Below are 14,216 nucleotides of genomic sequence, written 5' to 3'. Positions count from 1 at the left end.
ACTAGGGCAGGATCCTCCCTGGCAGCCCTGGGCCTCCATAAACACCTTTCCTTCTTGGCTGTTAGGAGCCTGTCCCACAACGTGGGCCCTTTGTGCACCCTAGATTTCCTATCCATACTAAATATCCCAACCTAGCCAGCCCCTGTACAAAAAAAGCGCCAAGCCCAGTTTATCAGATGGTTCTTTATTTAAATACTCTTGTTGCTTCTTAACTCTGTGGGAAAGAGGAAAAGTTTCAATCACAACGGGGCATATACATACACAAGGAATTTTCACCCATTAAGACAGAAGAGCACAGCTCCCCCCTCCCTGTGTTCCCCTAGCAACAAGGGGAACCATGCAAAATCACTTACAGCTGGGCACTCCACTGCACCACTATTGATGTCGTCTATGATGTCATGAGGGTGGCGGCCATCCACATTGCAACCCACAGACTGTGCAGTACCCAGGATCTCCTTAATAGTTCCAGAAAGCTCTCTGGCTAAAGAACGGTGTCTCATTTGTCTGGCAATGTTGACAATCTCATCAAAGGTAATATTTCCACTGTGTTTGACTGCAGGAAAACAAAACAAAAAAGGCTTCTTAAAAGCGTGTACCCAACCTGAGAAAAGATCCTGATTTTACTGATCTCTAGGCTGTTCCCATGCTTTCGGCACAGAGTCATCCACATGTAGGACAACCCTGTTTCCTAAAAGCTGGGGCTTACTGTCAGCTCACCACTGGATTGCACCAGCCAACAATATGGTCAGGTGCAGTGGCGGGTGGCTAGGGCAAAAATCAAGCCCTCACCAGCAGCCCTAGCACACTATTTTAAGGATAGAAACCAACAGTCTTAACCCTCCCCCCCCAGTATAAATCAACCCTGGGGTGCTACTCTTGATCCCTGCACACAGAGGAAGAGCCATGCACCAAAGTTATCCCATTCCAACCCTAGGTTTCATCAAGTGGCACTCCTCAGCCAAGCAGCAAACTTGAGAGGGGACCCAGGGGAGAGCAATCAACTCACTGTTCTTCTGCTTCTTTCTGTCTCTTGGTGGCTCCTTGAGTGCTTTGATGATCAGGGCAGAGGCAGAAGGCACCACCTCAATCTGTGAGAAAAACTTGATATGAACACACAGCCCAGGAAAGCTCCAATAATACAACCACTAAAACAGGCTAAAGGTGCCAGCAAGATAGCTCAGCTAATGAAGGTACTTCCTGCTGAGCCTGACCTGAATCAAATCCCTAGGACCTATATGGTGGCCTGCACCCTGGCACTCACCACCTATCTGCACAATAAGCATATCTGCCTTACAGATCTTTCCCACAAAGATAAAACTGTTGCACCAGGGCAGTAAGATCTTTCTACTACCCAGGATTCCCTCCCCCCACACCAAGCAATGTGAATACCTGGGCCTGTCTGTTCTGGATGGTCAGTTTCACTGTAATCCTCAGACCTTTCCAGTCACCGGTAGCCTTGGCAATGTCATCACCAACTTTTTTTGGAGACTGCAGAAATAACGGCATCAATTACCACGTACCCCAAGTTGAAGCCACAGCCTTTTAACTCACTGGCACTCCAGCCTCCCAGCACCATTCAGACGAGCCTGCCCACAATGGTCTCGTTTACTAAGCCAACACTACTCTACTGGCTAGCGATGCAAAACAGACTGAGCTTTAAACGATAGGTTTGCATGTGTTACCTATGGAGGATGCTCCTTTAACAGCAAAAGCCAGTGACTAGGACGTAACCACCCACACACCGAATGCACTGCTCCATCCAGGAACAAGGTTAAGAACCACCACCTCTTGTCGCCATGCAACTGATGTCAGAGCTTCCACTTGACCTCTAGAAAGGCCAAGGGAAGCAGGAGTGAACCTGCAACACGGCTCAGCTCGGAGGAAAGGCATTGCCAACCAAGCCCGATGACTACAACTATGGCGTGGTACGAGCCCTATATACGTTATCGTAACTTCTCTACGGCCCCTACACATTACCCGAGTTTGAATCCCAGCACCCGAATGGTGGCCCACAACAGACACGTAGTGCCGGCTTCGGACCTCCAAAGGAACACGCACACATGCAGGCAAAACGCCACGGAAGCTACACGTCTGCGCTCACGGTTAAGTATGCCTAAAGCTCGCGGCAGCGACGACTTACCAGACCCAGAGGGCCGATCTTGGGGGCCAACGCGGATGTGGCACCGACCTCGCCTCCGGTGCACCTCAAGTACACTGAGAAAACGCAGAATTAGAACCTCTGCGGAGAGCGCTGCGCCGCAGGCCGCCCTGCGCGCTGCCCTCGAGCCGCAGGCCTCGCGGGGCCACAGGCGGTGGCACCGGCTGCAAAAGCGTCGGCACTCCCTCCCCATTTACACGCGAAAAAGCCGAGGCCCAAGGGAGACCCGCCAGGCGCGGGGACAGCACGCGGCGGGAAAGGCTCCGCCCGTGGCCCGGCCGCGGCGGGGGCACGCACCGACTTTGATCTCGTTGGGGTCGAACTTGGGCGGCATGGTGGAGGTGGCTGGTGTCGGATGAACCCGGATTCGGGACGACCGAAGAAAGTTGCACCGTTGCCTCCTCCGAGCCGAAAGCGGAAAAGACAGATCCCACCCCGCCCACGCCGGATATAGTCGGAAAAGCTCAGCTCTCGCGATAGCCGCTGTCTCCGCCCAGTCTCTGGGCGACGCCCTCGCCGCCCTGTCTTTTATGGGCAGGCGTCCGCGGTTGAGGACTGGAGAGCTGGGTATATGGGTGAGCTGGGGATTCGGAAGGGGTGGGTGTTCAGAGCACCTTACCCCGGTATAGTCAGAGTAGAGGGGCTGCCCCAGAGGTCCCGGTTCCTGATGTAAATACTCCACGTTCCCTTCTCATAAGGGTGACTCTAGAGTCCGTGGTATCTAAACCCAGGGTCCCACCCCTCCCCTAAGGGATACGCACCTGTCATGCGGGACCCCTGGACCAATGCTATCCTAGTACCTTCTAATGCATTTGCAGTTCTATGCATTTTAGTTATAGGAGCGAACTGTTAGGGTCTAAATCACGACTCTTAATTCTGCAGTCCCTGGTTTTTGGAGTCTCAAGACTTTGTCATCCTGAGCTGCATGATTTTCGGTTTTAGAGTTTCGGTCCTCACTTCCTATGTTTACAGGAAACCCGACTCCAGGTCAGCTTTCTGAGGCCGATGATCTGCATCTATAACCAAACCCTCAGAGTGATTGGCCTTCCTTGAGGTCCACCCCAGAATCATCGGTGGAGGACCTCTCTATCCACAAAGCCAGGTCAGCCTCTAGTCAGCCGTGCTGGGGAAGGATGGGTGTGGTTCTCCACAACCAAACTGAACCATCAGGGAAGTTCAAACCAGATTTGAAAGAATCCTGTTGAGAACTACTAGAGAAGAGGACATTTGGATACCTAGACCTGGAGAGTAGAGCCGTGGGAGGACTGGTCTTTAGTGAGCAGAAGGCTAAAGTCAGGTTGTCTGTAAGGGACAGAGGAGAACTGTTTTTACATCATCCCTCAGAAGTACCCGCAAGTGAGTGAGGAAAGAGCCTGAGCTGGCCTTGCAGGCCTGGCAACCCCTTCCTGCAGCCCACACCCATGCATGGAGACTTGATGTGTCTTCCAACTGCAAGACTCCTCTAGCCCTTTTCTCCCTAGCACCCGTAATAGTCCCTAATCCGTTTGTCCTGTGTGTGGAGCGCTGTGTCAGATTCTATGGCATACACCTGATATGCATGAAATCGTTGAGCCCCACACACCCAGCATGGGTAACATCACTCCACCCTACAGATGAGGAACAGGCTGTGACGGGTCTCCCAGAGTGACACAGCTGATGTGTTGGATGTCAAAGCCTATGCTGTTAGCTACACATTTCCTCCAGATGATTGCTTCCTTCTTGTTGCTGACCCTCACACAGCACTGGAAGTATGGGCACACAGCTTCTGAGTTCAGGACAGAATGATTAACTTGGCTGAACTGTGAGATCCAGGGAGCTTCGCAAGCTGCCCAGGATCACCAGACTTGAAAGGCAAGTGCCCCAGGCTGGTTTCTCTGCAGTCCAGGTCATACAGCCAGATCACTGAGCTTCATGAGCAGCTGATTCCCCACGGGACTATAGTGAATAATAGCTGGGAGGATGGTAAGGTGTCTGAAGACTGCATTTTAATTTTCATTTAACTTAGTCTTGACGTAGTTGAGTTTCCCCCAAGTCATGGCTGCCTCCAGCTGGCTCTAGATGGTGCCATTCTGACAGTTCCAGCGCTAGAAGTAACTCATCCGCTGGATCTGTCTAGAGTCCACGGAGAACATCCTTGGAAGGCAGGTGGGGGAAACTTCCCTATGGTGGGGAAAACGTGGGGCTCAGCACAGGGAGAGTGATGCCAATGCCTCGGAGGGTCAGTGGCAAATTAGGCCAAACCCAGAGCACCTGGCCTGCTTTATGTTCTTTCCGCCCTATTTTGTGTTTATTGCTTTGTCAACAAAACAGAATGTTGAGCCCTGCCGTGTGGGCTCAGGGCTCACCTGAAAGAGGCAGACAGCCCTACCCCCATAGAAGTCACGTCCAGCAGACCAACTGCCTGCATCTCTGAGCTTCCTGTCTGCAGTGTCAGGCTCTGCCTGCAAGTTCCTAGGCGCTGACTTCTGTCCCATGCTCCAAGGTCCAGAAGAACTCAGGAGGATGCCCCTCTTCTTTCGGAAGCGGAAACCCAGTGAGGAGGCTCGGAAGCGCTTGGAGTACCAGATGTGTCTGGTAAGGCACTGCATATGGTCCCTGACTCCTAGGCTCCGCCTCTGCCCCCTGGAGTGTAGCCAAGGGTGCTGTGCCTTCCCATCATGGGAGTGTCCTTCCTCACAGGCTGAGTGCATGGTACTGCTGGCTGCTTTCTTTGCCTGCTGGACTTCAGTCACTAGCCCACCTGCCAAATGGACCAGTAAAAGCAGGCTGTGGCTGTGGGCCCCTTCAGCTCCTTACATCTATGTTTCTCTTCTTATTTTCTTGTACTTTTTGTTTGTTTGTTTGCTTGTTTGTTTTGTTTGTGGCTTGCACCTGTAATCCCAGCCCTTGGGAGGCAGAGGCAAGAAGATTGCCACAGGTTCAAAGCTATGAAGGGCTACAGAGTGAGCTCCAGGTCAGCCTGAGCTGTAGCCTGAGATCTTCTCGTGCGTAGATGGCTGAGCTTGCCGATAGTGTCACCAGGAGAGAGCTGCTGCAATGCAGTACCCCAGTACCCCGCACAGCCACTGATGGCAGATTAACAAGGAGTCCTGGAAGGTGTTGCGCATAGTGAACAAATAACAACCAAAAATAAACAAACAAACTTCAAAGCTGGAAACAAAGCAAAACCAGTTACCACTTTAAGAACTTAAACACCATGAATATGAAACCTTTATGGAATTAACAGAGCTTTTGTAAACACTTAGGAGTTGAAGACTTTTTTTTTTTGTACTTTTTTTTTTTTTTTTTTTTTTGGAGGGATGAGAGGCATTTCTCTTTATAGCCTTGGCTATCCTGAAACTTGATCTGTAGACCAGACTGGCCTTGAACTCAGAGATATACCTGCCTCTGCCTCCCAAGGGCTGGGATTGAAGGCGTGTGCCACCACTGCCTGGGACACTTGACTTTTTCAAAGACCTTTCTCTCAAGCCTGTACAGAGAGCTAATTCCTGGAAGGAGCAAGCAAGAGGATGAGGAAGAGACCAACTTTGTCCACATGATGAGTTTGAAGCTACGTGAGACCCTGTCTCAAAAACACTTAATTCATAAACTTTTTTTTTTCTCCTTAGGCAAAAGAAGCCGGGGCAGATGACATTCTTGACATCTCTAAATGTGAACTCACTGAGGTAATCTGGGGACGTTTAAAGGCTGTGAAGTAATTGGGCCCTGTGTCCTTGGGATAAACAGATGTGGGCTGCGACTATCAAAATGGCAGAAGTAAAGATGGGCAGATGGCTCCAAGTTAAATACTTGCCCTGTAAGCATGCGTCCCCTGGGGCTTGCTGGCCAATCGTCCTAGCTGAATCAGTGAGCTCTAAGTTCAGTGAGAGTCTGTCTCAGAAACCTAAGGTAGGGAGTAAGACACTCAGGATCAGCCTCTCGAGTGTGTGCACGTAGAAGCCCTCATCAAGAGATGTTCCTTTTATTTCATTCTTGTCCAAAAGAATTGAGGTGATCTTTTGTCCTCAGCATGTTCTCCAGAAGTCAGGGCCTACTTAGAAAATGAGCCAGGGTAGCAGAGTGCACCTTTACTCCCAGCATCCATTTGGAAGGCAGAAGTAGGGAGGATCATGAGTTTGAGGTCAGCCTGGGCTACGTAGTAAAACTGGGAGTCAGACTCAGTGGTGGAGTTTGTCAACATGCACGATGCCCCGGGTTCAGTCCCTAGCACTGTGGGAGGAAGGGGAGCACATCTGTAGATTCCTGAGGTGCTGGAGGAGCTGGTTCTCTACCCCCGGAAGGTTCCTGACACCACAGAGTATATCCTGCCATCTGATTGGAGGAGGACCGACAACACCCCCAGCCCCATTCTTTCCCAGCCCTCTCCTAGCTGAGCACTGTTCTCCAGGTCAGAGGTTTCCTGTCCCGGGTCACCTGCCACACTTCCCGACACCAGAGCTACCACTAAGAGAGCAGGCAAGACACTGGCAGGCGAGGCAGTACTGACTCTTCTTTTTCATTTCTTAGATCCCATTTGGGGCTTTTGCAACATGCAAAGTTCTACAGAAAAAGGTGAGCAGGGTCAGGGCTCAGAGAATCACCTACTGAGTATCTGCTTGGGGGAAACCACTGGAACTTAGAGGAGCCATCGTCTACGCGGCCACCTTTCTTCTCTCTGCCCTCACCTTCTGGCCGGCAGTATAGGTTGTCACAGTTAGGAAAGCAGACTCCGAGGTTGGACACTCTGGGCTGCGCCAGCCTCTCACCAGCTTTGTGACTTAGCCTCCTTACCTGTTCACAGCTCTGTGTTTTTCTTTTATTAACTTAGAACTTTGTATGTATGAGTATTCTGCTTACCCGTCTGTCTGTACCACATGCCTGTGTGGTACCTGGAGAGGCCAGAGCCCATCAAAATCTCTGGAACTCCAGTTCTACATGGTTCTGAGCCACCATGCTGACGCTGGGAACCAAACCCCTGGGTCCTCTGGAGGAACAGTTAGTGCTGTTAATCACTCAGCCATCTCTAGGCCACAGCCCCTTTCTTCATCTGTGAAGTGAAGAAGACATAGCTGTGTCCTGGTGTTACGTGATTTAAATGAGTGATAGAGGAGTCTGCCTGTCACACAGTTATCTTCCCCACCCCCAGTGTCTTAACTGACTGCATTTTGGCAGTCCCTCAGAATTAGAAGGGGATGAAAGCATTTTCAGAAGGTCGTTCTAGGCTGTGCGTACGGGTGGGTGCGTGCACACCTCCAGATCTGGACACAGAAAGGTAAAATGTGTTCCCTGCCAATAGTGAAGTGAAATTCTTACTTGTAAAACATCAGAGCAGGAGTTAATGTCTAACAGAAATAGCCTTGGTTGACACAGGCTGAGTAATAAACCACGTGACAGACAGCCTGGGCTAAACACTGTTCAACCAGTTAGCTTATTATCATGGCTGCCCTTGAAGAACTGCACTTTATTACTCTTATTTTCCATGAAACATTAGCTCCAGGAAAGGCTGCGCTCATGATAACTGATCCCTTCTCAGAACAGGAGGCATAATTAGACCCCCAGATTCTTTCACCTGGGAACTTCAGCCATCTGAGTCAGGTTCAGAAGTGCCCATGGTTCTGACAGCCTCCCCGCAGTGTGGGTCTGCTTTAGCAAACATTCAAGAAGCACAGCGCGGCCGCCCTGTGCCGAGCTTGCCCTTAGCCTCCCTGTGTGCTGTTCCTCTGCAACCTGACTCTCTCATCTTTGCCTCACAGGTATTGATCGTGCATACAAACCATCTCACCTCCCTGCTGCCCAAATCCTGCAACCTCTCGAGCCTTGCCACCATCAAGGTACTGGGGCCTCTCTAGGCATTAGGGCCTCGGTGGTGCTCCCACACCCTTCATGAGTGTTCTCTGTTAATATTTACACTAGATGGTCCTCACAGTACGGTCTGGGTAGTGTTTGGGCAATGTGGTTTTCTCAGCACTCCTGTGTGTTGTTGGTAAAGAGACCAGCCGGAGCGCCTGCCCTCTGAGGTTTCTAGGCCGAGTCAGCACAATGGATGGACGTGATGGTCCGAACAAGAGGGAACGAGAGGGGCATCCAGAGAGTCATTGCGTTTGATACAGTGACCTAGGTGGGCTCTGTCCTAACCGTGGACCCCTCCTAGACATGGTAGAATCATAATACGGTTGGAGCGTCAGTCTCCTAAGAGTGAAGACTAGAAGCACGCACACTCTCCTCCAGCTTTCCATCCTTAGCTCTGACAGGTGTGGCTGTGGCTAGCCTTTGCTCCGTAGTGATTCTTTTGTTTTCAGATGTGGTCTCACTATGCAGTCCTGGCTGGCCTAGAACTGGCTATGTAGTTTAGTCTTGCCTCAGACTCACAGAGATCTATCTCCTGAATCCTGGAATTGAAAGCATGTGCCACCACACCCAGCACTCAGTGCTTTTAAGAGATTTGTTTTTCAAAGATTGATTAGTCATACGATGTTTTGCTTGCTCACCAGAAGAGGGCGCCAGATTTCATTATTGATGGTTGTGAGTCACCATATGGTTTCTGGAATTGAACTCAGGACCTCTGGAAGAATAGCCAGTACTCTTAACCTCTGAGTCATCTCTCCAGTCTGAGATTTATTTATTTATTTATTTATTTATATTTTATATGTATGATTGTTTGCCTTCATGTATTATGTGCTTAGGCACGGGATGCCTAAGCTCACCAGAAGAGGGGTCCCCTGGAGTTGGAATTATAGGCTATTATGAGTTGTCCAGTGTGGGTACAGGGAACCAAACTTAGGTCCTCTGCAAGATTAGCTCTCTAACCCCACTCCATGGCTTTTTGTTCTTTTCTTTATGTTTGTGTGTGTGTGTGAATCAATATGCCCAGGCCTGCCCCATGCTGGTTACAGGCTCTGCCACTGAGTCACATCCCAGTCCATGGATAATTCTTATGTTTAATGACAAGAGAGCGCTTAAGCCAGTCATGGTAGCATAGATCTGCAATCCTGAGCGCCGGTGAAGATGCCATGGCAAGCTGTTGGAGCTGGGTGCTGGCACATGCCTTTAGTCCCCGCAGAGGCAGGCAGATCTGTAAGTTCAACGCCAGCCAGGACCGCAAGTGAGACTCCTCTCAAAAGAGAAAGGTAGAGCGAGAGAGCAAGACAGCGAGCTGGGCATGGTGGCACATACCTTTAATCCCAGTACTCAGAGGCAGGTGGATCTCTGAGCTTGAGGCCAGACTGGTTCACATAGTGAGTTCCAGGTCAGCCAAGGCTACATAGGCCAGTCTCAAAAACAAACAAACAAACAAAACAAAGTAAACAAATAAAAGAACATGAGGTGGGATGCTAAACAGGCTGAAGGAAGGGTCGCCCTGTTGTTACCAGGGTAGGAGGTGGCCTTGTCACCTCCCACTCCTCTGGGGTCTAGGATTCTGGGGCCTGATGGACACATCTGTTCGGTAGGTTCTGGATCTCCATGACAACCAGCTGACAGCCCTTCCTGATGACATGGGGCAGCTGACAGCCCTGCAGGTAAGGCTGTAGGACAGACTTGATGATGCTGGGAGGTTCTGATGTGCTGTCGCTGGTGGGCCAGGCTGCTCTCGGCATCAGTGCGTCCTTCACCAGTGCAGCCTGGCTCTGAGGGTCTCCTTCCCAGGACTCGGCATGCGCTTGTGGTATTTTATGGATTTATAGCTTTAACTTCCCTCCAAAAATAAACCCCCAGTGGTACACTTACATACATGTGGGCAGTGTGCTTATACACATAAAATAAAGATGAATTTTCATATATAATTTTTAAAAGGACAAATTCTGTGCTTTCCTGGCTCCTTGATGCTTTGTCTGTAGCTGCTCCTACACTGTCTGAGTGCTATACCTCCCTGTTGCTGAGCAGTAGATAACCATATTTTAACCCTCACTGCCTCTCTGAGTCCTTGACAACCTTTCTCCCTCCACATTTGTTCATGCTATTCCTGGGCATTCTTCATTAGCATAGATGTTGAAGCCTCAAATAGGAGTGTGTCCAATGGTTTGGACACATGACTTAACCTCTATAAGCTTCAAGTTTTCTCATCTCTTTAATGGGATCACAACAACTTATACCTCCCTCTTGGGGCTACAGGAAGAAATAAGGGCAGGTATATTCCATGCCTCGATGATGCAGGGTTGAGCGTGCAGATAGCCACTGTCGTCCTGTGGCCTCCTCATCATTGTTTCCTTTCTTAGGTATTGAATGTGGAAAGGAATCAACTGATGCATCTGCCACGCTCTATTGGGAACCTGCTTCAGCTCCAGACCCTTAATGTGAAAGGTGGGTGACACAAGCCCTGTTTATGTCATCCTCAGGGAGTCCAGGATCAGGCCAGCCCTGTCCTTCCAGCATCCACAGGGTGCTCTCCCTGGGAGCCACTGAGTATGACGGTGATGCTGTCAACTAGATTGACTTCCTACTAGATCAGTTTGTCCCATGGCAACCTGAGACGGTGTGTCTAAAGAATTCCATGACCCCTCAGAATCAGAGGCTTGTGGGGCAAAAGACAGGCCATAGTGACAGGGAAGCTCAGTGATGGGAAGTACTGATAGGCAAGACAGAAAGAGGTGCCCACGCTACAGTGGCTCTGAGTGGCTCGAGACGCTCTGAATAGTGCTGGCCCCGTGAATGTGGCTGGCCTGAAAAGTCCATGACACAGGCATAGGATGAGGTTTGCCCAGTTAACATGAGGAAGATGAGGCTCAGAGGTGTGGCCTGCTCAGGACCCCCACCCGACCCCCAGTGAGGTAGTGAGTAGCCAAGATGCCAGGGTAACCATCTTCCAAAGAGGACTCGCCTCACTGTGGCCAAGCTCTTCATCTACTCTTGCTGCCCCTAGACTGTTTACACAGAGCGCCAGCTCGTCATGTGATGGATGGGGAAACAGTGGTGGTGCATTAAAGAGAAAAGGCACGGGAAGGGACGGCCAGGCGTCCTGACTTCTTCAGGAAGTGGCAGAGCCTGCCCGCGTCTTCTGGGTAGCAGGAGGTGGCGGCAGGCTCTGGAGCACTGAGTCTGCCATCTGGGTCTCTGCAGACAACAAGCTGAAGGAGCTTCCTGACACCCTGGGGGAGCTGCGAAGCCTGCGTACCCTCGACATCAGTGAAAATGAGATTCAGAGGCTGCCCCAGATGTTGGCGCACGTGAGGACCCTGGAGGTAAGGGGGGCTTTCTCCCCAGTGCTGCTCACCGGAGCAGTCCTCTGAGAGCCTCGACCCAGGCTGCCAGGTTCCAGAGACTCGTGTGGTCCTCAGGAGCTCTCAGAGAGACCAATGTGCGAATGCTTGTCACGGTGGAACTGCTTCAGTCATGGAGGTGGGAGGGCATAAGTGCAAAGTGAAGGAGAGCAGATGAATCCAGACGGTTCCCACTCTATGGCCTTGGAGCCAAACTTTGAAGAGGAATGGGATCTGGTCTCAGTGTGGCAGGGTAGAAACTGCGTGTCCTCAGAGCTCAGGGTGAGTGTGCCCCAAGACTCTGTATTGTTATCTCAGGGTGACACAGCGAAGCTCCCCATACCAGACACACAAAAGTATGTCCTCACAACCTGGATGAGAATCCGAAATCCAAGTGTTGACAAGGTTGGTTCCTTTTGAGGTTCTTCTGCAGGTGGCCTGTGTCCATCCTCTGTCACTGCATGTCCATGTCAAATCTCCTGTTTCTTAAAGGACACAGTTGGATCCAGTGAGGGTCCAGCCTGGCTCTAAATGTAGTGACACTCTGAAGTGCAGGGTTAGGACGTCAGTGTGTGAAGCAGGGACACAGCTCAGCCCACCACAGACGCCAGCACCAGGTAGCCCACTCAGGGACAGTAGGCTCTCACTCATGACAGGGAGGCCTGTTGCTCTTCTAGCACATTTGTGTGTTTGGTGAAACAAAGTCTCATGTAGTCCAGGCTGGCCTTGAATTTACTGTGTATCTGTGGCTAGCCTTGAACTTTCTATCCTCCTACCTCCATCTCCAGAGTGCTGAGATTACAGATGTGCACAAATATACCCAGTTGGTGTGGTGCCAGGGATCAAACCCAGGGTGTCAAGGCAGTGTGCTAGGCAAGCACACTACCAGCTGAGCCACCTCCCAGAACCCCTGTGAGGCATTTTAGACTTCTCCAATGAAGAAACCAAGGCACAGTTTATTGAACTTCTTAAAGGCCACACAACCTGGTCATAGATGGGACTGGACGTCATGCCCTCTGGAACAGCCCTTCAGGTTGTCACCTTTGTAAAGCTTAGTATGTGGAATGGAGACTTACCTGTCACAGTGGTAACAGCCTGGCTGAGCATCCCAGACTCCCCCAGAGGTGAATCACCTCTGTCAGGCCAGACTGCAGAGCACCAGTGTCCGTGGAGGTGACAGGTGAACAGAGACAGTGTCTGTGACAGTTGCCTGTCACAAGGCGGTGAAGTATAATGTGTTCAGTCAACACTTTCCTGTGCCTCCTAGGAGAACGTTCCATGGCAATGAGAGTTTCTACTGACTGAGTAGCCCATTTCAGTGGCTGCTAGCCATGTACAGCTCCTGAGCATTTGAAATGTGCCTGGTGTGACTGAACAGCTAACTGGTGCTACTGACTCTTTATTAACTCATAAGTAAATGGTCGCATGTGCTTTGCAGTTACAGATGCGTGAGCAGAACTCAGAGCTCTTCCTGAAGCTGATCTGAGATACTAAGAGCCCTTGGGACTCGAGGGTGTGGCTCAGTGGTGGAGCGCTTGCCAGGCATGCTTGAGCCCCAGCCCTGCAACAGAAGCTCACATGGGACTCACTTCCCAGCCATTCCTTTAAAAAAAAAAAAAAAACAAAACAAAACCCGTTGGGAGCTTCTTGGCCCCTGGGGCAGACCTTTTCTCAGGGTGAGAACACAGGCATTGTTAACAAGGCCATCTTGTGTGCCATCTCATTCACATGCTGTCCCCTTAACCTTCCATACATCCCATCAAGTCAGGGATACTGTGCCTGTGTGACACTCAGAAAGTTACAGCCCAGCACACCGAAGTGACCTGTGTAGGACCTCTTTTCAGACTGTGTTGGGGTTTAAAGCCAGGCTAAGTGTCTCTCAAGAGACAGAATCCATGGCTACTCTCCCCATAGGAAATAGAAATGCTGTCATCTGTACTGATGCCTAAGAGCTGGTAGCTACCAAGCCAACATGGGGTTCATATAGCCACGGTGACCCTAACTAATTAAAACTGAAGTGAAGTCTGCTTGTGACAGTGCACACCTGTAATCATGACACTTAGGAGGCAGAGGCAGGAGGATCACAAGTTCTAGTGCAGCTTGGAGCACATAACAAGATCTTGTCTCAAGAAAAAGAAAAAAAATGGGGCTGGGGTAATGACTCAGTGGGAAAAGTGGTTGGAGGACCTGAACTCAGTCCCTAGAGCCAGGGTTATAAAAGCCAGGGCCCTGCAATCCCAGTCTTGGTCGGGCAGAGACAAGTGGGTCCCCCGGGCCTCACTAGCTACCTAACCTAGCCAACTTATACAAGTGCCAGGCCGAAACTGGAGGGCAAAGTGGACGTTTCCCAGTGAACAACACTCAGGGTTACCCCCCACACATACGCACATGCACGAGCACACAACTCAAGAAGTGCAAATGGCCACATGTGATTTGCAGCCACTATACCAGGCAGTGCGGCCCGGAGTCCACGCTTCACTCACGGTGGCTAGTGTCACGCAGGTGGGATTACTGCTCTTCAGATATGGCCCGGGTACCCTGGGGACCCCTGGTAGGTAGAAGAGACACTAAGCACCCAACTTCATAACGAAGTCAGGTGACTTTCAACTGTGCTGAGCGGTGAAGTGGTGTACCCAGTAAAGAAGGGGTTCCCTGTGTCCACAGACGCTGAGCCTCGACGCCTTGTCCATGGTCTATCCCCCACCAGAGGTGTGTGGCGCCGGCACTGCGGCCGTACAGCAGTTCCTTTGCAAAGGTAAAAGCAGGCCACCACCACCACACACACCCCCCCCCCCCCCCCGTGGCCATCCCCTGCCACCAGGCTGGGGACCGCAGAGGCCGGCTGGTATAGGCTGCCTGGCTGGAGGGCGGGGCCCAGTAAGGGA

The 14,216-nt window shown here is 51.0% G+C and overlaps 2 protein-coding genes and 1 non-coding gene across 4 annotated transcripts in view; 1 reads left to right on the top strand and 2 right to left on the bottom strand.

The window, feature by feature from the left end:
- Window positions 1–168: 168 nt before the first annotated feature.
- On the bottom strand, window positions 169–2,588 carry Rpl12 (ribosomal protein L12). Its single transcript, XM_021646572.2, has 6 exons — window positions 2,456–2,588; window positions 2,141–2,214; window positions 1,390–1,488; window positions 1,007–1,088; window positions 354–553; window positions 169–214 (listed from the first exon to the last, which is right to left on the bottom strand). The coding sequence occupies exons 1-6, from the start codon at window positions 2,490–2,492 to the stop codon at window positions 209–211; spliced, it is 498 nt and encodes a 165-aa protein (XP_021502247.1). The 5' UTR covers window positions 2,493–2,588; the 3' UTR covers window positions 169–208.
- LOC132656099 (small nucleolar RNA SNORA65) lies at window positions 634–762 on the bottom strand. Its single transcript, XR_009594040.1, has one exon. It is a non-coding gene; the product is annotated as a small nucleolar RNA SNORA65 (small nucleolar RNA).
- Window positions 2,589–2,604: 16 nt separating the features above from the next.
- Window positions 2,605–14,216, top strand: part of Lrsam1 (leucine rich repeat and sterile alpha motif containing 1) — a 39,725-nt gene continuing 28,113 nt past the window's right edge. For both annotated transcript variants that reach the window (XM_060389954.1, XM_060389953.1), the window contains exons 1-10: window positions 2,605–2,733; window positions 3,131–3,260; window positions 4,641–4,732; window positions 5,767–5,823; window positions 6,665–6,709; window positions 7,891–7,968; window positions 9,586–9,654; window positions 10,351–10,435; window positions 11,192–11,313; window positions 13,996–14,086. In XM_060389954.1, coding sequence (XP_060245937.1) covers window positions 4,661–4,732; window positions 5,767–5,823; window positions 6,665–6,709; window positions 7,891–7,968; window positions 9,586–9,654; window positions 10,351–10,435; window positions 11,192–11,313; window positions 13,996–14,086 — 619 coding nt within the window. In that variant the 5' untranslated portion in view covers window positions 2,605–2,733; window positions 3,131–3,260; window positions 4,641–4,660. The remainder of the gene's footprint in view (window positions 2,734–3,130; window positions 3,261–4,640; window positions 4,733–5,766; window positions 5,824–6,664; window positions 6,710–7,890; window positions 7,969–9,585; window positions 9,655–10,350; window positions 10,436–11,191; window positions 11,314–13,995; window positions 14,087–14,216) is intronic.

The sequence above is a fragment of the Meriones unguiculatus genome, chromosome 8, assembly GCF_030254825.1.
Source record: "Meriones unguiculatus strain TT.TT164.6M chromosome 8, Bangor_MerUng_6.1, whole genome shotgun sequence".
Taxonomy (NCBI): Eukaryota; Metazoa; Chordata; class Mammalia; order Rodentia; family Muridae; genus Meriones; species Meriones unguiculatus.
Note: the sequence above shows the minus strand (reverse complement) of the source record. Positions and strands in the feature narration are given on the sequence as shown.

Bases quoted from the DNA above. Each gene is read 5' to 3' on its own strand.
- Rpl12 (XM_021646572.2), bottom strand. From the start codon at position 2,492: ATGCCGCCCAAGTTCGACCCCAACGAGATCAAAGTCG. The intron at 1,489-2,140 runs GTAAGTCGTCGC...TTATTTCTGCAG, and splicing joins AGATCGGCCCTCTGGGTCTG to TCTCCAAAAAAAGTTGGTGA. The intron at 554-1,006 runs GTGAGTTGATTG...GTTTTCCTGCAG, and splicing joins CAGAAAGAAGCAGAAGAACA to TCAAACACAGTGGAAATATT.